At 38.6% G+C, this 21,295-nt stretch overlaps 5 protein-coding genes and 1 pseudogene across 8 annotated transcripts; 3 read left to right on the forward strand and 3 right to left on the reverse strand.

Annotated features, from left to right (window-relative positions):
* The first annotated feature begins 1,431 nt into the window (after positions 1–1,431).
* On the forward strand, positions 1,432–5,604 carry LOC104705918 (acetolactate synthase small subunit 2, chloroplastic). Of its 2 annotated transcripts, none has more exons than XM_087463600.1 (13): positions 1,432–2,157; positions 2,462–2,675; positions 2,809–2,892; positions 3,268–3,336; positions 3,418–3,501; positions 3,937–4,089; positions 4,177–4,293; positions 4,374–4,478; positions 4,579–4,701; positions 4,784–4,936; positions 5,032–5,097; positions 5,208–5,299; positions 5,400–5,604. In XM_087463600.1, the coding sequence occupies exons 1-12, from the start codon at positions 1,928–1,930 to the stop codon at positions 5,289–5,291; spliced, it is 1,482 nt and encodes a 493-aa protein (XP_087319726.1). In that variant the 5' UTR covers positions 1,432–1,927; the 3' UTR covers positions 5,292–5,299; positions 5,400–5,604. The 2 variants fall into 2 exon arrangements, with proteins under 2 accessions (XP_087319726.1, XP_087319727.1); XM_087463601.1 differs by having other exon boundaries at positions 4,177–4,257.
* A 139-nt stretch (positions 5,605–5,743) lies between these two features.
* LOC104705921 (conserved oligomeric Golgi complex subunit 1) lies at positions 5,744–10,335 on the forward strand. 2 transcript variants are annotated; one of them, XM_010422016.3, is made up of 6 exons: positions 5,744–8,240; positions 8,553–8,744; positions 8,952–9,232; positions 9,381–9,560; positions 9,665–9,833; positions 9,919–10,335. In XM_010422016.3, exons 1-6 carry the CDS (start codon positions 6,015–6,017, stop codon positions 10,069–10,071), a joined length of 3,201 nt encoding a protein of 1,066 aa, XP_010420318.2. In that variant the 5' UTR covers positions 5,744–6,014; the 3' UTR covers positions 10,072–10,335. The 2 variants fall into 2 exon arrangements, 1 of the variants encoding a protein (XP_010420318.2); XR_015564771.1 differs by having other exon boundaries at positions 5,789–8,240; positions 8,987–9,232.
* On the reverse strand, positions 10,336–12,159 carry LOC104705920 (ubiquitin carboxyl-terminal hydrolase). The gene is made up of 4 exons (XM_010422015.2): positions 11,963–12,159; positions 11,602–11,695; positions 11,419–11,521; positions 10,336–11,308 (listed from the first exon to the last, which is right to left on the reverse strand). Exons 1-4 carry the CDS (start codon positions 11,991–11,993, stop codon positions 10,526–10,528), a joined length of 1,011 nt encoding a protein of 336 aa, XP_010420317.1. The 5' UTR covers positions 11,994–12,159; the 3' UTR covers positions 10,336–10,525.
* Positions 12,160–12,328: 169 nt separating this feature from the next.
* On the forward strand, positions 12,329–13,983 carry LOC104705922 (FRIGIDA-like protein 1). The gene has a single exon (XM_010422017.3). The coding sequence runs from the start codon at positions 12,336–12,338 to the stop codon at positions 13,785–13,787; it is 1,452 nt and encodes a 483-aa protein (XP_010420319.2). The 5' UTR covers positions 12,329–12,335; the 3' UTR covers positions 13,788–13,983.
* A 218-nt stretch (positions 13,984–14,201) lies between these two features.
* LOC104705923 (protein LEAD-SENSITIVE 1-like) lies at positions 14,202–15,867 on the reverse strand. Its single transcript, XM_010422019.2, has 2 exons — positions 15,438–15,867; positions 14,202–15,170 (listed from the first exon to the last, which is right to left on the reverse strand). The coding sequence occupies exons 1-2, from the start codon at positions 15,529–15,531 to the stop codon at positions 14,386–14,388; spliced, it is 879 nt and encodes a 292-aa protein (XP_010420321.1). The 5' UTR covers positions 15,532–15,867; the 3' UTR covers positions 14,202–14,385.
* A 2,802-nt stretch (positions 15,868–18,669) lies between these two features.
* On the reverse strand, positions 18,670–20,637 carry LOC104705924 (putative acyl-activating enzyme 5, peroxisomal pseudogene; annotated as a pseudogene). Its single transcript, XR_015563208.1, has one exon. The product of XR_015563208.1 is annotated as a putative acyl-activating enzyme 5, peroxisomal pseudogene (transcript).
* Between the last annotated feature and the right edge of the window lie 658 nt (positions 20,638–21,295).

Here is a 21,295-nt window from a genome sequence, read left to right on the forward strand (position 1 = left end):
CGCTAAAGCCTGCAATCTGTTTGGACCAGGCCCGCAAAACCCGCTTTTTAATGGGTTTAATATTTAATGTTTATACTCGCTCCACTGAAGTACTATTTGGGCTAGGTCCGCGGACATGGAGCCCGCTTGACACCTCTCTCTTTTCTTTCTCTAAAAATATAAAATTATGATTAAAAAGACTTTTTTTGAATTTCCCATCAAGGAATAGGAAATCTAGCTTCTTCTTCCTCTCCGAACCCTATCTCTTCTTTCTTCTGATTAGGGCTTTGATTTTTCTTTGGGCTCTGAACCCAAATATGAGTTAGACCGCGACGGTCAGGATCTTGTCTTCCTGATGAGATTGTTTGATTTTTAACTATATATAAAAAAAAGTACAAGCCGACAGAAAATGGGACCCACCAGAATACATCATCTGACTTTATCATAAAATATTTCCCTTCCAAACGCCTAAACTTTTTAGCAAAAGGACTTCAAGAACGCTGAACGCATACATTAGATTGGACATACAGATATGACATACCATAGGCTTAAACATCCCAAAACGGTTGAAAGGCTGAATCCAACCAGCAAGAGAATGTGACACGAGAACTAGCAGCCAGAAGCAAGCCTTTTACAGCTCTACCTCCACGATATTGTCCTCAGTAAGAACAAATCCAAGTTTGTGGCCCGAAACACTTTATAATATTTCTTCACAGATAAAAAAAGTGGCAATCAATCAATATATGAAAGTTCTGATGAGTGACTTACAAATGAACCCCATCAGGGATTAGCCTGATGTTTCCACCCCTTTTTAGATGATTTAGCTAATTAATGCAACATAAAGTAAGTTTGCATCCATATTTTTATTTCCAAATTGACCCTTAATCACAGACAAAACTATATAGTGATCGAAAGTTTCGTAGTATGAAAACGACAATGCACGTATAAGTTCTTTATTGTAATACGTACTGAAACCATGTGTGTGGGTGCAACCATGAACCATGTGTGTGGGTGCAACCATGAACCATGTGTGTGAGTGCAAATAATAGTGAAACCATGTGTGTGGGTGCAACTGTGCAAGTAATAGTGAAACCATGTGGGTGGGTGCAAGTAATACGTCCGTCAACATTAGAAAAGCAACGAGTTAGAAATTCGTAATAAACTTTGCTACTCATATGTGTATAAAAAAACTATTAAGTTTAATGAAGAAAAAAAACTATTAAGTTTTGAAATTTTGAGTATAACATCTGTTTTTTTTTTTTTTTTTTTTTTTTTTTTTTTTTTAATTTGGAACAAAACCAGTATAAAACACAATGTAAAACTTGTGTAAAAGCTCGAGGTACATAGAAATGAAAAATACTACTGTACTAAACTCAATAAAAACACTAATAACTTTTGAAAATTTTTTATACAGTTTTTATGTGGCAAACAATTGCTTATGTTATGTTGGATATATGACTATATGAGTAATTATGATTCATGTAAACTATGTGTGATGATGGCATAAGTAGGTATACAAGACACAACTTGTTGCTGCCAAAAAATAAAAAGACCATTCATTTGCTCTTAATCCTATTTTTTAATATAATTAGTATTATTCAAAAGACCAGATTTCCAAAATAGGAATTGTATCCGATTATTTTGTCAATAATTAAAACAAAGACTACATACACAAGTAGCATAAACAAAAGCCTTGCGATATTTTAGCAAATACGTACGTGTAAACAAAGACTACTAAACGATAATAAATAAAATAAAAAACACAATGACTAAGTAAAAAAATTAAATATTAAAAAACGTTTAAATAGTTTTGTCCTACACAACAAGATCTTTCTCCACTCGCAGCCAACCAAAGGTGCCCTTTTTTTTTAACCCCCAAAGTTCCACACTCTTTCTCTCTTCATTCTCCCTGTCTTCCGCCTCCCAGCACTCTTACTCTCCCCCAGCAATGGCGGCGGCGGCGACGGCTACGGCTACGGCTGCTTCATTGTACCCATCTCGTGTTCACTTCCAGAACCAGAGCAAAGTTTATGGCTTTCCGGCAAAAACCCCGAACTCAGTCAGAGTAACTCAGATCATCGATGGGAGAAAGATGAGGAATGCCACTGTTCTATCCTCTGCTTCCACCGATAAAGCCATCACCACTGCTCAGTCTTTAGCTCCCAGAGCTTGTGATAGGTTCGTTTCAGTCATAAGAAGTGACAAAAAGCTTTTTTTTTTGTTGATTTCGTGAATTGGGTTTAGAAAAAAGTTAATCTTTTTCTCTTCCTCCCTCTCCAATTTCTACAATTGATTAAAGTGTTGTTGTTTATTAGTGTTCTGTTTCTCTTTTGGCATGGTCTGTAAAGCAATGTTGGTTATAAAAGTTTCAAGCTTTGCTTTATCAGTATTAGTGTAGATCTTCCCTTTAGTAAATTAGGTGTGGATCAGATAGTTTTTGTTCTTGATCATGACTTTGAATTGTATGAATTTTTTTGTTCAGAGTAAGGAGGCATACCATCTCGGTGTTTGTGGGTGATGAGAGCGGTATAATAAACCGGATAGCTGGTGTGTTTGCTAGAAGGGGATATAATATTGAGTCCCTTGCCGTGGCCTTGAATGAAGACAAGGCTCTCTTTACTATAGTTGTTCTTGGGACAGACAAAGTCCTGCAACAAGTTGTAGAACAGCTTAACAAAATCGTCAATGTCATCAAGGTTTTCATGTTGTTCTCTTTTAACTTTATTATTTGCTGCTTTTGGTTAACTGTTTCTTTGATCTTAGGCACGCAATAGGAGATGTCTATAGTATTTTATGACTCTAATCTTGCACTCATTATGGTTTGCTCAGGTGGAAGATATCTCCAAGGAGCCGCATGTAGAACGTGAACTAATGCTCATTAAACTTAATGCTGATCCAAGCACCCGTTCAGAGGTAAAGAATAGTTTTGCAAGAAGTAACTACACTCGAACTTAATTCTAAAAATTGGGTGGATGGTCAGAGGTTGTTTTATTGGGTACTATATTAATGCAGTCACATTGAAAAACGTTAAGGATATATGGATGAAATGAAGCTTTTATTCTTTATGATTAATTGAGTCATGGTAAAGAGTCTTCAGTCTCTGATGATTAGTCACATCACATTAAAATCACAAGGATATAGATGAGAAGAGGTTTCCTTCCATGTTTTGAATGGAGTCACAATAAGGAGATTTCTTCTTCTTACGATTAGGCGATTTCGCCAAATCTCAAGGATGTAGATCAGGCTATGTTATAAAAAGGTTTCTAGTGAAATTTTCATGTACTACAGATCATGTGGTTGATGGATATCTTTAGAGCAAAAATCGTGGATACCTCGGAGCACTCTCTAACGATTGAGGTAAGACCTTTTCTTCATTTTATAGGTACTTTGATCATATGCTCGTTATGGTTCTAATAAGTCCAATTTTTCATTTCTTAGGTAACTGGAGACCCAGGAAAAATGGTTGCACTTGAGAGAAACTTAGAGAAGTTTGGAATAAAAGAAATCGCGAGAACAGGGAAGGTAATCTTTAATGTCAAAAACTCAAAAGCCACCATTTTTTGCTCCATTCCTTCTTAATTGTCAACAACATCTGACACTAAATGTCATACATATGTCTTGAAAAAGTTTGTTTGAACGGTTGGACTCACATGTATCATACTTGTAGCCACTTGTAGCCTTTATTTATTTATTTTGTCTATTATGTCACACATGGAAGACTCAGAAGGTCCTTCGGTAAGTTTCAGGATACTCTAACAGCAGAGCCAATGTCTCATGGAACTCCCAGTTTAGCTTTTAGATGACTTGTTCACAGCTTAAATCTCATGAATCCAATTGATCTCAATGTGAAAGATCAACTTTCCCATTTAGTTAATTCTTTGTTTTAGTGACTATAATGATTAAATTCAAGAACTTTTTCATTCCTAACTGCTGTTGTATACTACTGTTTACCTCTAGATTGCTCTGAGACGGGAAAAGATGGGAGAAACCGCTCCGTTTTGGAGATTTTCAGCGGCATCATGCTCACTTCATTTGAAGGAACCGCCTCATGAGACTGTTACAGAGAAAACAAAGCTAGCAATGACTGGAAATGGCAATGCATCATCGGGGGTATAGGATAAATTAGCTAATTTATTTCTCCCTGTACATATCTAAGCGCCACTCGATTGATCAAGATCAGCTAATGCTTTATTTTAGGGTGACGTTTATCCAGTGGAACCCTATGATGATTTCAAACCGGTCCTTGACGCTCATTGGGGAATGGTATACGAAGAAGATGTAATATACATTTCTTGGTTACTGCATTCCTTCTATGTAACTTTCTTGTTGATCCAAAACATTCTGAGAAACTGGATGTCAAAATGAAAAGATAAAACTGTTTTGACTTATTGCAGTCGAGTGGAAACCGGTCCCACACGTTATCTATACTTGTAGCGAACGCACCCGGAGTTCTTAATCTAATAACCGGAGCTATCTCTAGGAGGGGTTATAACATCCAGGTTATTATACACATATGCTTGCTTTTAATTATGTGAATACATACTTGCTCTCCTATTTTCTGCCAAGAGTATTAGAAAGTTGTCATTTTTATTGCTCTAGAGTCTAGCTGTTGGTCCTGCTGAGAAAGAAGGCTTATCTCGGATTACGACAGTTATCCCCGGAACTGATGATCATATAGACAAATTGGTTAGGCAGCTTGAGAAGTTGATTGATCTTCACGAGGTGAGCAAATGGTTCAAAACCATAGTAGTTAGGTGTTCATTTTATAGGTCTAGTAAAGTTTCCCTTTGATTGAGTATTCTAGGTCCAAAATATTACCCACATGCCATTTGCGGAGCGAGAACTGATGCTCATCAAAGTAGCAGCTCATACTTCTACAAGGAGAGATATTCTAGATATTGCTCATGTTTTCCGTGCTAAGGCCATTGATGTCTCTGATCATACTATCACTCTTGAGGTGCTAATATCATATCTCCCTAAAAAATTACAAGAAAAAGCTGAAACCTTTCTGAATTTTCTGATCTAGTAGCTTATGTAATCATCGATTTGCAGGTTGCGGGAGATCTCAGAAAAATGGCTGCACTACAAACTCAGTTGGAGGTGTATGGAATCTGTGAGGTAACTAAACAAAGCTTCTTCTCTCATCTCTTCACAGACACAATCGCTTCTGCGTTTGAAACTTGATTTGGCGATGCTTATGGTTTGTGTTTTTTTTTTATGAATGGAAGGTGGCCCGGACAGGAAGAGTGGCATTGGTAAGAGAATCTGGAGTGGATTCGACTTATCTTCGTGGATACTCTCTTCCTTTGTAGTTCCAAAGGTGACTAATCTTTTTTTAACAATCAAAGATGCATTATGCATTGTTTGTCGTTTTGCATCTCCATCGAGTTATATATCAATGGATGGATCTTCTTGTGCAGAGGACTTGCATCAAGCTCCAATGGTTCCTCAGGAGTCATGGCGTTTGGAGTTGTTTTAGGAGGACGTATTTAGAGAACTAAATAAATAATAATCACGTTTGTTTCGGTAATTAGCTTGAATGCTTTTCTCAAATGTAAACCACCACTGTTTGTAGCTTTTCAAAGACTTGTATAAATTTGGTGGCAAGGAAGGGGTTTAATCGAATCGTGGAGACATGAGTTTAAGAGTTTTGCATACCATCGACATCGATCTTTAATTGAACCAATTAATTTATAACCGTACCGTACCGGACCGGACCGGTTTGATTTTGATTAGAATCCTTCTCTAGCGAACCAAAAAAAACAGGGGCAAAATTGTAATATTCAGAAAAACGTTTAAGTTTCTCGTCGTCTTTCTTCGCAACAATGGCAGAAACTAAAAAAAAAATAGATCTTAATTCGTTCAGAGGGGATTCTACTTGTGAATCTGAGGCAAAGCTTTCCCAGATCCGAGATCAGATCTGTGTTGTTGTCTCTCTCTTCTTCTTCTTCTTCTTCTTCTTCTTCAGTAGAGTGGAAGCTATGATGTATTGACTACTCGAGAGAACAGACACGAAGAGGCACGCTCGAGAAACCATGAGAATGTCATCGGCTTCCACCGGAGAATACCGTCCCGCCGCCGGAAGTAGCGGAGGTGGACAACGAGATGCTGAGTCTCTATTTCGTACGAAGCCAATGTCAGAGATTCGAAATGTGGAGTCGGCGACTAGGAAGAACATCGAGGATAAGAAAGAGGAGCTTCGGCAACTTGTGGGGACTAGGTACCGTGATCTAATCGACTCAGCTGACTCGATTGTGCATATGAAGTCGCTCTGTGAGTCGATCTCGGCCAATATTTCTTCGATCCACGGTAACATTCGATCGCTTTCATCCTCTTCTGTTGCGGAAACTCCTAAGCTCGCTAGCCCCAACCCGTTCCGAGTCAATGTCTATGGGATCGCTTGTCGTGTTAAGTATCTGGTTGATACGCCTGAGAATATTTGGGGATGCCTTGACGAGTCGATGTTTCTAGAGGCTGCTGGGAGGTACATGCGTGCTCAGCATGTGCAGCAGAGACTGGTTAAGTTGGAGGGATGTGGCGGTGGTGATGCACCTGAGGTTGATCAGAGTAAGCTGTTGGCGAATTTTCCACTGTTAGAACACCAATGGCAGATAGTAGAGAGTTTTAAGGCTCAGATTTCGCAGAGAAGCCATGAGCGGCTTCTGGATCCAGGTTTAGGGCTGGGAGCTTATGTCGACGCTTTAACTGCCGTTTCGGTGGTTGATGAGCTTGATCCGGAGCAAGTGCTTGAGTTGTTTCTAGACTCGAGGAAGACTTGGATTCTGCAAAAGTTGAATGCTTGTACTGGTGAGGATGCTGGTGAGGTTGTTTCAGTGTTTTGTGATGTGTTAAGTGTGATTCAGGTTACAGTAGGACAAGTTGGGGAACTCTTCTTGCAGGCCTTGACTGATATGCCTCTATTTTATAAAACAATCTTGAGTACCCCTCCAGCTTCTCAGCTGTTTGGTGGAATTCCGAATCCAGAGGAGGAGGTTGGGTTGTGGAAATCCTTCAGAGATAAGCTGGAATCCGTCATGGTCATCCTTGATAAAAATGACGTTTCTAAGGCTTGTCTGACTTGGTTGAGGGAATGCGGTGGACAGATTGTTGGTAAGGTTAGTGGGAAGCATTTGATTGAAGCTATAGTTACTGGCGCAGAGCTTGGATCAGCCGAAAAGTTGATAAGGGAGACCATGGATAACAAAGATGTCTTGAGGGGTAGTTTGGATTGGCTTAAAAGTGTTTTCGGGTCTGAGGTAGAGCTGCCATGGAATAGAATCCGAGAGCTTGTTCTGGCGGATGATTTGAACCTATGGGATGAAATCTTTGAGAAGGCCTTTGTGGAAAGAATGAAATCTATTATCGACTCCAGATTTGAGGATTTGGCTAAAGCCGTCAATGTAGCAGATTCGGTTCATGCTTATAGCGAGATTACTGGTGAGAAGATCAACTTCCAAGCATACTTAAACAGACCTTCTACAGGTGGTGGTGTCTGGTTCATTGAGCCTAATGCAAAGAAAGTTGGTCTTATTTCCGGAAATAAGTCATCCCCTGAAGAAAGCGACTTCCAAGGTTGTCTAACTGCGTACTTTGGTCCTGAAGTTAGCCAAATGAGAGATGCAGTTGATAGGCGCTGCCAGAGTGTTTTGGAAGACCTCCTAAGCTTCTTCGAGTCAGAAAAGGCAGGTCCAAGGTTAAAGGATCTTGCCCCATACGTGCAGAATAAGTGTTATGATAGTGTTTCAGCACTTCTTGCAGATGTAGATAAAGAACTTGAATTTCTCTGTGCTGCCGCAAAGAAAGAAAACAAGGACAGTGAAGCAATTCCACCTCCTATAATAATTGAGAAATCACTATTTATGGGACGCCTTTTGTTTGCATTTTTGAACCACTCAAAACATGTTCCGTTGATTCTTGGTTCTCCAAGATTGTGGTGTAGAGAAACTATGACTGCAGTTTCTGATAAGTTGTCATCCTTGTTGAAGCAACCAAGATTTGGCTCGAATACTACAGTCACTGCTGACAGCCCTGGAAAGCAATTGCATACCGATCTTAGAAGGCAGACTTCATTAGCTGTTGCTGCATTACTTGGAGCGGAAGAGAAGACAAGTCCAAAATTTGAAGAGCTTAATAAAACAATGCGAGATCTGTGCATCAAGGCTCATACATTGTGGATACAGTGGTTATCTGATGAGCTTTCAGCTATTCTCTTGCGTGATCTTAGGAGTGACGATGGATTGTCTGCTACAACTCCTTTAAGGGTAACTACAAATGATCTTTATCCTTTGTCTGCATTTCCTTTGTCTTTTAATTCATTCTGCTTAGCTGTCTCTTCTGGATCGATTTAGAAAGAGCTGACAAAATCGACAGAGGTAGTTAATTTGCTTATGTCCTATGTTCAAATTCTTTGTTTTTGGTGGAAATAATTCTGAACTATTCTGATTCTTTGAAGTTGTAATGCAATAGTTTATACTTCCTCCTGCATTTCAAAAGTTTATACTTCCTAGCATTTCAATAGTCATATGCAAGGTTAATTTTGTAGTGTATTTGCTCATCTTTTAAGAATGATATAGGGATGGGAGGAGACAATAGTGAAGCAAGAGCAGGACGAGAGTCAGTCTGAGTTGAAGATATCACTTCCATCCTTGCCTTCGCTCTATATGATTTCATTTCTTTGTCGGGCATCAGAAGAAATTCATCGAATAGGAGGTCACGTACTGGATAAGTCAATTTTGCAAAAATTTGCTTCAAGCCTGTTGGAGAAGGTGCGTCGTCTCTGATTACTTCTTCTTTTTTTTTTCCATTTACGACAGAGATATTACTGGCAAGAAAAGGTTTTCTCTTCAAAATGTTCATAGCTGTTTGATAGATTTTGTTTCATATTCACACTTTTTCACTTTCATCGGTAAACATAACCAAGCTAGTGATTGCCTATAAGAATAATTTTTTAAACCTTCCATTGTACAATGCAGATCACCATTATTTATGAGGATTTCTTATCTGCCAGGGAGGCCAACAAACCCCAAATTTCAGAGAAAGGAGTTTTACAAATTTTGCTGGATTTGAGATTTGCATCTGACGTTCTTTCTGGGAGTGATACAAGTACCAATATGGAGACACCAAAGAGCACAATTACTAGATCAGCTTACAGGCGAAAGCAGGACCAACAGAAAACAAAGTCAGTCAATAGAGGTCGAATTGATGGAGTGACCTCCCAACTAACCCAAAAGTTGGATCCCATAGACTGGCTCACGTAAGAAATCTCATCCCTAATCTTTACCTATGTCATATATTATCTTTACTATTTTGGCTGTTCTAAGAAGCTCCTGGCCTGGGAATATCGTCTTGTTGTTTACTGTCTCAGTCACTCTCTGATTCTAGTCTTTTGAATATCTAAAAAGGTACGAGCCTTATCTTTGGGAGAACGAAAAACAGTCGTACCTGCGCCATGCTGTACTCTTTGGTTTCTTTGTGCAACTAAACCGAATGTACACAGATACTGCGCAGAAACTACCAACTAATTCAGAATCAAATATCATGCCATGTTCCACAGTTCCTCGCTTCAAATACCTTCCCATAAGGTTAGATTTTCGTCTTCTACATCTAATAACATTGTTTGTAGGTATTGTAAAATTTGGGAAAACTAGTTTCTGATATCAGAAGTCTTCGTATCGTGTCAATGCAGCGCTCCAGCTCTGTCTTCTAGAAGTACAAATAAGGTCTCTGTTCCTGTTACATCAAATGATGCTTCGTCAAGAAACTCATGGAAGGCATTTACAAACATCGAGCAATCTCAAACAAGTGATTTGGAAGAAGATTCCAATTTCGGCGGGGCTTTCAAGTCTTTCATGCAGGTAAGGTTTTGGTGTTTGGTTAACTAATGGCTACAATGTTGTAATCTGGTTTAGTATCTTAGACCATGTACAAATTGTTTTTCAGGGAAGCACATTCAAGCTGGGATCAATATTAACCGATGGACAAGTGGGAATATTCAAGGACAGATCAGCAGCCGCTATGTCAACATTTGGCGATATACTGCCGGCTCAAGCTGCCGGTTTACTCTCTTCTTTCACAAACACCAGATCCGAGTGATGATGATTATTCACCAGTTTTGAGACTAAACCGTCGTTTTCAACCCGAATTTCTGCGGTCGGTTTATGATTCATACAGAAGATACGAAGGAAGCTGATTTGAGACATGAACCTTAAGACTAGAGATATCTTCTTTGCTATACAAGTTTTACAAAAAACGAAGAGAACATGTTTTGTAATAGGTTTTGATTTATTGTTTCTTATATGCTTCTTTTATAAGGAACATGTAATTAAGTAAACAAAAAAAAGATTTGGTTCAGCAAAATCCTCAGAACAAGCCTTGCACATTGATTGAGTGACCAGAGAAATTAGTTAAAGTTTTGCTACATATATAACCCATCTGATTTCCATCAAGTTAAAGTTCTGCTACATATAATAACCAACCATCTGATTTCCATCAACAAAATCCGCAGAGGCATTCAGATCGCTAATACATCAAGTTAATCAAAGCAGAATTAGGGATCACGGTTAGCCTTATCAATGAGAGGTTTCAGCTTCTTCTTGTCAGCAAGAATCTTGAGGAAATTGAAGAGGAAAGGGACATAGTTGTGTTTCCTTCTCATGTTCTCTTTCTTCCAGTTCTTAGACTTCTCCTCCTCCATTACAATCTTCTGCGAAACAGTCTCTATCCCGATATTGACTTCCGAAAGAGATCTATCGAGAGCCTCATAACTGCTTTTCTCAGCGTATTTATCAGCTTGCAAACCACCTAACTGCTGCAGAATCCTCTCTCGCTCTCTTTGGTACTCTTTCAGTTCAGCTACATACAGCTCTTTCCTGTTCTTAACTACAGCTAAGAGACTAAACCGAATTTCATTCTGCGAATACCTGTCAATCCTCTCTTGTACCACAGGTTGGACCATTCTGAGCCACTCGATTCCTTCTGGCTCACCAAGACACTGTCCAAGACTAATGGGTCCTTCTTTAAGACCATCGAGCTCATACAAGATACCATCGACAGGTAAGTAGCTGATGTAATGATACACATCATCATCTTCTTCTACATTTCTGGCAGCAGCTAATTCATCTTCTTCCATGGTGGAAGTTGGGTCGGGCCTGGCAAATGTGTTGTGAGCTGCACGTATCGCCTCATTGTTGTTGATGGCTAAACCTTTCAGTTCAGGTGGAAATTCTTTGGCGAATTTTTTCAGTTCTGATAGTTCTGAGCCGATATCAATACTCGAAGAGTTCAAGAGAACCGATAACATCGCTTGCGTCGCACAAGCATTGTTGATTATCTGCAAAGAGATGCATAGTTTTAAGAAAATGGTTATATGATTTTGCAAATTACGATTATAATAATTCTCCCATAAGTCAGAAAATCATCTAATGTGACAGTGAGAGTGACCTGGCTTGCAAAGAAGAAATTCGGGTTTGGTTCCATGATGACAACACGACTATCCTTTTCCTCTGGACGCCACTTGTAAAGCAATATCAATCCATATACAGGTCTGCAAGTGAACCTCAGTTGTATGAGTTACATTTTCGAAACAAGAAAGACGAAAGAGTAACTAGTGGAGCTAGTAACTACCTTATTTCATCAAGAGAGTTAATGTCCAAAGAATACAATTCCTCAACCTGCACACCTTTCACTTGCATTTGTTGTATAATCTCAGTGAACACACCTAAACATATAATACGGGAAATGAATGAATATTAAGAACAACCACACACACACACACACTAAGCAACATTGTTGTGTTCTCTAATGTTGCTTACAAGTTACAACCAAAACATTATCTTCTACCCTTTTACAGCTCCATAATAATCACAATCAATAAGAAAAAAAAAACGAGCTTTGTTTCCGAAATCATCACCTTTATAAATCCAATTCAATATATGAACATTTACCAAAAAAAAAACCCCCCAAATTGGAGGGGAGAAAAATATACCAGGATCTGATTCTACAGGAAACCAAGACATGATTCAACTATGGCTCGCGCCGGTGAAAATGGGACTGAACTAAGAGATTAGGGTTTCTCTCTCAAATTCGCTAATCTCCTCCCTTCGACTTCATCGTCTTCACGGTCGCTGCTGATGACTCAAAAGAGACTAGCACTGGTGTTGTGTGGTCGTCTCGTTTTTTGTCTTTTAATTATTAATAAAGGTCGCTTCTAAACCGAATCGAACCGAAATTGAATTATCCTATTAGGCTATTACCCATTAAAAATTTTATATACCGATATAAACCGAACTTATTCAAGTAAACAACAAATCGGTTTTAATTTTATTAAATTAATACCGAACCGATCATGTCAACTCTTTATGTATATAGAATCGCCGGAGAAAGCAATTAAAAAAAAAAATCTTAGGGTTCAAACAATGACGGCGACTGAGACTATCTCCGCCGCGATAAATCAGATTGATGAGAAGAAGGAACAGTTAAAGAAAGCTTTCGACGATCTTCAGTTACACCGATCTATCCTTTCACCCTCTTTCTCCCTTTCCTGGTCTGAGATCGACTCCCACTTCTCCTCTCTCCAATCCTCCCTCTCTAACCGATTCCGTCTCCTCCAATCTATAGCAGCTCCTGTGGAAGATGATTCGTCTAAACTCAAAACTTCTGATGCAGAAACATCGCCGGAGGAACAACCCGTTGTTGAGCCGGAGTTGAGAACGTTGTGTGAGAATAACGACGGAATTGGTTTGACCAAGTATTTGATCCGTCGTTGGGATGATGATGCTCCTATGAATCCCGAGCTTTCTGCTGCGATTCGCTACTCTCCGAATCCGGCGTCAATGGTGCTCGACGCGATCGAAGGTTCGAAGCAGAACCACACTCCATCGTCGTCGTCATCGGGGAAACCATTCGATGTAAGGAGAGTTTACGTTTTTTTAATGGAAGCTTTGATTGAGATCAATGCGAGTATCGCGGTTGATACGAGAAAGAGAGCTAAGAAACTGGCCTACGATTTGAAAACGAAGATAGGTGCAAAGCCTTTGGAGGCGTTAGTGTTTTTGCATTTACTCGCAGCTTTCGAATTAGGATCTGAGTTTGACTCTGAGGTGCTTTCTGATTACGTTTTCATGGTCGCTAAGTACAAGCAAGCTACTAAGGTGTGTAACAAGATTGATTTAGGTAGCGGAAGAGTTGGATTACTAATCAGGAGGCTCTTGGATTCTGGTAAACCAATCTTTGCAGTTAGATTCATGTATGAGTGTGGGATGACTGATGAATTCGAGCCAATCCCTGTTTTGAAATCTCACATTAAGGATGCGAGAGAAGCTGCTCTCAGAGTTTGTAAGGAAGATAACTACTCTCTCAAGTCACAGAACGAAGCCATCGATAAAGAAGTCAGTGCATTGAAAGCAGCGATCAAAATCATCAAAGATCAAAACATTGAATCCGAGTTTACTCAGGAGAAAGTCGAGGAACGTGTAGAGGAGCTGGAGAAATGCAAGGCACTGAGGAAACGCAACACCACTAATCCTCCTCAGAAAGAGTCACAGCAAAAGGGGAAAAAGCGGGATCGAGACTGCAATGTGACACAAGTTCCAGTTACGAGTCAGCAGCTACTTTCTAGACCAGAAGCTCTTCTTATGCATGAGCATGGTCATCATGGCTTACAGTTAAACCCTTATGGTCTTATGACCCCAGCATTTAATGGTGTTGTTGGGCACTTTGGTTCAGCTGCAACTCCTCAATCTCTTTACTATGCTCAACAAACTGGATTTGTGTTGCCGCCTCAATACCACCCACCTTATTATTCTCAGTAGCAACATCTCGACCGTAAGATCTTAATCTCCTCAGTGCAAAATGCATAGTTGTAGATTATAGTCTGACTCTGAACTTGTCTGGTGTAAATTTGGGATGTTCTTTTGGTGTAATGAAAATTAAACATAAAATCAACAGCTCTTTGTAGCACTAAGAAGGTTTTGGAAACAGAAGATTAAGAAAAGTCATTGGAGCAAAGCGTAATTCCTGTCTGATGCAAATGCCATAGCAAAACCAAATTTATTCGTGTAGGCAATATGACAAATAGGACACGGGCATTAGCAATGTAATTTGAAAGAAAGAGCTCTTGAAATGGATCGCATGTGAAATGGATTTTGGCATTTTGCTCACTAATCACAGTATTGTAATCGTTTTCATCTATCCTCCGAAGCATCATAAAGCAAAAAATTGCAGAGTACCGAGATAATTTTGGTTGGAATTCAATTTTATCTGAGTCTACAAGAGTACAGTTCTTGGAAAAATCATGTTATTAAACTGTATTTTTCCACTTGACTAATAGTTAAAATACAGTTTTCACAATACAAACAAAGCAGAGAAAGCACGATCCTCCCTCTCACTCAACTGTTAGTCATCAAATAACTAACTAGACTTCTTGTTGTCCTCCAAGCTGCCTTCCATGACTTCCATAGATCTGCCTTCCATGACATCAGTAGATCTGCCTTCCATGACTTCAATGATGGAAACGAGTCTTTCCACAGGAACCTTAGTAGCATCGGATCTCATACCAATGTCGGAACGCAGGCGATCAAAACAGTACTTACCATACCCTACAGTCCCTACCAACACCACACCACCAAAACCTGTAACTACATATCCAAGTGTTGAAGAAACCACCGAAGCTGTTCTACCAGACTTCACCATCCCAAAAAGACCAATCGCCCAAGAAACAGCATCGCCTGCTACAGACGCGGAATTGGCTTGACCACTACTTCCAAGCTTGATCTTTAACATGACAACCAAACCAGTTTTGCAATAGGTAGCAAAATCTTCACAATTGTTCTCAAACAGGTTGTAAGCACCAAACCGGTTTCGCAATAAGAGGAACTCAGCACGGGAAACGACGTCATCACAAGGATCTGAAGTTGCAGTCGTGCAAGTACCTCCCCGTTGCTTTGCGATAAAGAAAGCTGGAGAGACACCGTACTCGAAGAGATAAAGGTTTCCTCCGGCGAGAAAGCAATCAAGGCAAGAAGAGATTACACCGTCGAGTTTGGATTGATCTCCACACTTAGGACAAGGGTTGTTGCCTCCTCCATGATTCGGAACTGAGCTAGTGATGAAGTTGTCCAGGAAAGTCCCTGTTCCGGTTTCGAGACCACCTCCACGAGTGAAATGTATCACCTTCTCATCGCCTACATAGATTCCTGCGATATTGTAAACAGAGTAAAATCGTGTTTATGAACAAACAAACAAACAAAAAAAAAACCCAAAATTTGGAATCTTTTGATAAACCCAGAAAAAAAAAAAAAAAAAAAAAGGCTGTAAAATGCAACGAATCTAACATACATTTCCACGAAATTGTGTTATGAAAGAAACCCAAAAACTGGAATCTTTGATAAACCCCAGAAGTTAACTAATGTAATGAATGGATCTAATATACATATATAGAGAGAAAGAGATGGAAAGCGAACCGTGATGAGAGTAGATATAAGCGTTACGCCAAGAGTAGATGTGATCTCCTGCTTTCAGATCATCTCTGGAGATTTGGTTGGACAGTAATCCCATAGGGTCGTCGAGCAAGATCTGATTTTGCTTACCGATTACGTTTTTTTTTTTTTTTTCTCCTTTTCTTTTGGTCCTTTAGTTCACTCCACTTGTACATATTTAAAAGCTCGGCGAAAAGATTGCAAATAGCCAAATACTGTATCTCTCCATACTAATAAAAGCTTGTAAAGTGACCCCAAACTATGGATAGTTTACAAAACAACCCTCAGACTATAGTGTATGTTTTAGCAATTTTCAATAGTTTGACTGTTATCTTGCAAATATTAATTATTTTGAGGGTTGTTTTGTTTTGCTTTTTTAGTTTCTTTTAACTTTTTGGAGTTGTAATTAGTTCACTACGGAACAAAAAATAACATACAAGCTATTGCTATAATTTAATACTAGTAGTATGTTTCCTTCTTGATTAAGCAAAACAAGATGGTTAGTTCGTCACAAACGTTGCTTTCACCTCCGAAAGAGATTGTGTACAAATTCATTGACCATGTCTTTTGGCTATAAATGCGTTCGTCACAACCATAATAGAAATCAATAGCTCTTTTTGGTAGTACTATTTTTATAACGGTGAAAAGCCAACTTTTTATTAATTAAAAGAAATTTCTCTGTCATTTTTCTCCAGCCATTGACTAATTTCGCAATTCAAGTTTCTCTTTCCTTTCCACATGTTTCTTTTGCTGTAAATTTTGCGTTACAATTGTGTTGGCAAATTGACAAACAGCAAATGTGCTAAGTCCAGATAAGTAGTGGAGAAACGATCTTTCACCTTTGTGTGGGCAGAGCACAAGAAGTTACGTCAAGATCACAAAAATCTCCACTTTCGAACTTCGTCAATACCAACTAGGAGTTCAATTCTTAAATAATCTATATTAACATTTTCACAGCAGTTTTAGCAAAGAAATACTTTAAGTTTAAAGTTATTTACAAAGAATGTTATTGTGATTAAAACATTAAAAAAATCGAATAAAACAAATCTCGGGATAATCTTTCTATATCTTTGTTCCCAAAATTATTTCGATCCTCAATGCTAATTAAACAAATCAAACAACATTCAATATTTTAAAATTATAGAAACTAGAATATCTTAATTACATATTCGATTTAAATTATATGGAAACTGGAAATCATATAATTAATAGCAAATGGAAACCAATATCGCATATTCTAAATCATTGGTATATTACTCGCATATTCCATATAAGCTTTCTAAATCTTATTCAAATATTCTGAAATTGTGAGATCTTGAAAATATTATCTACTTTCTCGACAAGTTTATCGCTAATCACTTACCTACAACCCTAGGATCTCCTTATAAGTCTATAAATACTGCTCATTCACCACAGCTCATAACACCAAAAAAAACGAAACACACAAACAGAAAATTTTAATTATAATTATTGTTGTTTTTTACCTTTCTAATACGTTCGCTCAAACTATGTTTTGATTGTAAGGATTATTTCTTTCATTAATTAAGTTATTGATTTACACTATACTCTCCTATATCCAAACTACATTGTTATATATGAGTTATTTTATTCAGCAACAATCAGTTTACATTTCTGAAATTTAGAGTTTTTATACAACTTCTGCAATGAAAATTGGTTACTAACCATTGCATCCCTAGCTTGATCAAAATTATTGAGCTATTACGGCTGATTTTGTTGTGTATTACAGGCCACCTATCAAGCAAATGCATTTTACTAGAAAGTGTATTAATGGTAGAAGTGCATATTATCTAGCGTAGTTCAACATCTAATTGTAATCGAATAAGTGCATCAAAGTTGAGCTGAAAGATTGAGTGGAAAATATAAAAGAAAATCATATATAGTACCATTTCATAAGCAACAAAGAATTATATTTCACTGTCAACCATTCCAGTCACATTCAAATTCAGGTCTAACACTAGACACTCTCAACATATAAATCTATTACATCAGGTGTATATTCTCATACGTACCTATGTGGCTTCCAATTTAGAGCTTCAGTTCCGAGACATAATCAAGTCTACAATTTGTCAATTTGATCTGGTAAACGAACTTTGTAGTGTACAATATTAATCTATCTTTGCTGATATCTGTTGCCTTCCATGAATATACAAATAACAACCTCTCTCCTTTAATTGCTCATTCTATACATTATATATATATTTTGGACAAACGAGGCTTTATATTAATCTTTTATTACTTTCCATTAGAGGAGTAAGGTTCTAAGTCAAAATAAGAGCAAACACAACACTTATTCCACATGTATATATCCTAAATAGTACTACGACAGAGTGGGTATACACAAAATATTAAGCCCGTTAAAAGTCTATGCAAATTACGGGTTTTAGCAAAGTACATAAGCGGTTTGAGGGGTCATCCCAAAGACTATAAATAGATGATTAAAATAAATATATTATATAAATAATATTTTAACATAGTTATGTGAATATAATATATGAAATATGTGATAATGTGAAGAAAGTTATTGTATAACAATTAAGATATTAACAAAATATTAATATTATAAATTATTTTAATTTTTTTTCTTTGCCACTAAATTTTTAAAGAATAATTAATATAAAATTTATATAGGGGACATGTTTGGGAATAACTTTAACGACCATGGTCTTATCGGGTTGACGCGTTGCGGTCCAAGAAAAAAAATATGGACCGACTTGTTTGACACCTCTAAATACATAATTATTATGAACAACAAGTACAACAACTTAACAATATAAAATAATATTAATACTATAGATTAATTTATAATAAAAATAAATTGTCGTGCGGTATACCACATATTAAACCGTGAAATTAACAATCAAAATACAACTATACAATCTTAAACATCAAATAATACGTATAAAATTAACTAACAGTTATAATCTGAAATTTAATGATTTTAGTAAAAAAATAATCCCGCGGTACACCGCGGGTTAAAATCTATTAATGTTAATTTTTTATAAGTTAACATCGGGCACAAGTTGTACATATGTGGATCTTAATAACCACAAATTTTAACGTTATTGTAACATACAAAATGCTAACATCTATACTGTTATTTTCGAATTATAACTTTGATGTTTGTTTTCCTATCTCCATAGAATTAGAATGCCACGCCTAACTCTACTAGATAGTAACTCAATCTACTCCAAACGACAAAAAAAAAACATGTTTCCTTCTTGAATTAATATAAAAAAAAACCTCAAACCAATCAACCGTTTTGTTACATATATGGGGATTAGGGAATACAAATTCATTGACCATTATATTGTCCAGTTGCTACATATTCGTTCCATAAATATATTAGAATCAATGTGATTCGTAATCTTATGGAACGGTGAAAGATGTTTAAGAAATTGTATCACCCATCACCCATCGTCTTAGCAATCTCCTTAAGCACAAGCTTAGAAACTTTCCCCGTCGAAGTCGTAGGCAACTCATCCCTAAACAAAACCGTTTTAGGAACCATAAACCTAGACATCTTCTTCCTACAATACTCTATCAACTCCTCCTCCGTAGGTTCCACACTCAACCCTTCTTTCAGACTCACAAACGCACACGGCGTCTCACCCCAAAACTCATCAGGTCTCGCCACCACCGCCACCTCACTCACCGCCGGATTCGTATACAAAACCGCTTCAACCTCCACGCTACTCACATTCTCTCCTCCTGATATGATTATATCTTTCGATCTATCCTTAATCTCTAAATAACCATCCGAGTGAATCACACCAACATCTCCAGTGTAACACCACCCGTTCTTTAAAGCTTTCTCTGTTCCCATCGGATCTTTCAAGTAACCAAGCATGATCGAGCTTCCTCTCATCACTATCTCTCCCATAGTTTCTCCGTTCCTCTCGACGCTTCGACCCGATTCAGGATCCACCACGTCTATTTCAGTAAACCCGACGGTTCTCACTCCTTGCCGTGCCTTCAGCCTCGCTCGATCACTCGCCGGTAAACGATTCCACTGTGGCTTCCACACGCAGGAGACGACTACACCGGCCGCTTCTGTTAATCCGTAACCGTGACTGATAACGAAACCGATTGACTCGGCGCGGAGGAGCACGGCGGCTGGAGGTGGAGCACCGGCGGTTAAAATGTTGACGGGACGTTTTAACGGCTGATGAGATTCCTGAGTCGCAGCCGATAACATGTTGAGCACGACCGGAGCTCCACACATGTGCGTGACGTTGTGATCACGTATCAAACGGTATGTTAACGGCGCTTCGAACTTGCGCAAACAGACGTTAGTTCCTCCGACGGCGGCGATCCCCCACGGATAACACCAACCGTTAGCGTGAAACATCGGTAGAGTCCATAAGTAAACCGGATTTTTCGGTACGGTCCAATCGATTAGAGAATCCATTGACATTACGAAAATACCCCTGTGGCAGTGTACCACTCCTTTGGGTGCCGAAGTCGTACCGGAAGTGTAATTAAGCACAATCGGATCCCATTCGCTTTCGGGTCGGATCCATTTGAAACCCGGATCGCCTCTCTCGACAAGATTATCGTAAGTGTAACTGAACTTGTTGCGAACCGCCACGTCAGCACCACCTCCTCCTTCCTCTTCTTTATCGGCGATGAAGACGAGAATGGGCGGATCAGTCGTCATCATCGAGATAGCTTCGACGGCTAGATTGCAGAAGAAGACGTCGACGAAGAGAAGCTTAGATTCAGAGTGGCTGAGTAGAACAGAGACGGTGCGTGCATCGAGTCGCGTGTTGATGTTGTTGAGGATTGCGCCGGACATGGGAACAGCGAACTGGAGCTCGTACATCGTCGGAGTGTTGGGAGAAAGGACGGAGACGACGTCGGACCTGCCTAAACCGAGGGAAGACAGAGAGGATGCGACGCGGAGACAACGGAGGTTAGTTTCACGCCACGTGTAAACGGTGTTGCTTCCGTAAGCGATGGAGGTACAGTCACCGTACACGATGGCGGCTCTTTCTAAGAAACCTAACGGCGTCAGAGGCGGATAGTTAGCGGCGCAGGGCTTCATTGCCTCCATCTCTTCTCGAGTGGGGGAGTAATCAAAGAATATATATGACATACTTGTAGCTAGTTTAGAATTTATCTATATAGATCAGAAAACAAATTAAAGAGTCTCACCATGCCATGATGTTCAAGCTAGGAAAAACACGTGACCATCTTACTAACTGACCCTACCCACAAAGGCGGTTGAAGAATTTAATTCTACCAACGCGACCATACTATAAAATAGTACTAGTTTCTGCTTTGGGATGGACAATATTAATAACCGAGATAACGATACTAGCACTAGTCCATGTCTGCTTTTGTGATGCGTCTATGAACCGGCCCAAAACACATGTTTTTCCGACTCTGACGTTGTTTATTCCTTCGCAAAGGACTTTACTCTCTCACTAGTGGACAGGACAACCCACACAATACAAATCCCTAACTGAATATTTTGGATATAAATTCAAAACATAGTTACACTATTAGCTGGAAATTTATTATCTTCCCTTTCAACTATAAGTATAAATGTGGACATATATATGTGACCATATACAACTACTAAAGTATTAAGTCCAATGTTTACCTTAAATATAATTTGCTACGAGCCTATACTATATTGTTACCTCGCACCACAACTTTTTCTATTTGCTGATCGCCACTCAAAGTCACATTCAAGTGTAATATCTATTGAGCAACATTTTTTGGGTTCTCTAGTAAAAAGATGATTTTGCTAAAATTCTTTTAGAGTTGCTTTAATTAATTTAGTATTAATTATATAATTAATTAATATATGAGTGACT

This window comes from Camelina sativa, chromosome 8, assembly GCF_030686135.1.
Source record: "Camelina sativa cultivar CO46 ecotype springtype chromosome 8, ASM3068613v1".
Classification (NCBI taxonomy): Eukaryota; Viridiplantae; Streptophyta; class Magnoliopsida; order Brassicales; family Brassicaceae; genus Camelina; species Camelina sativa.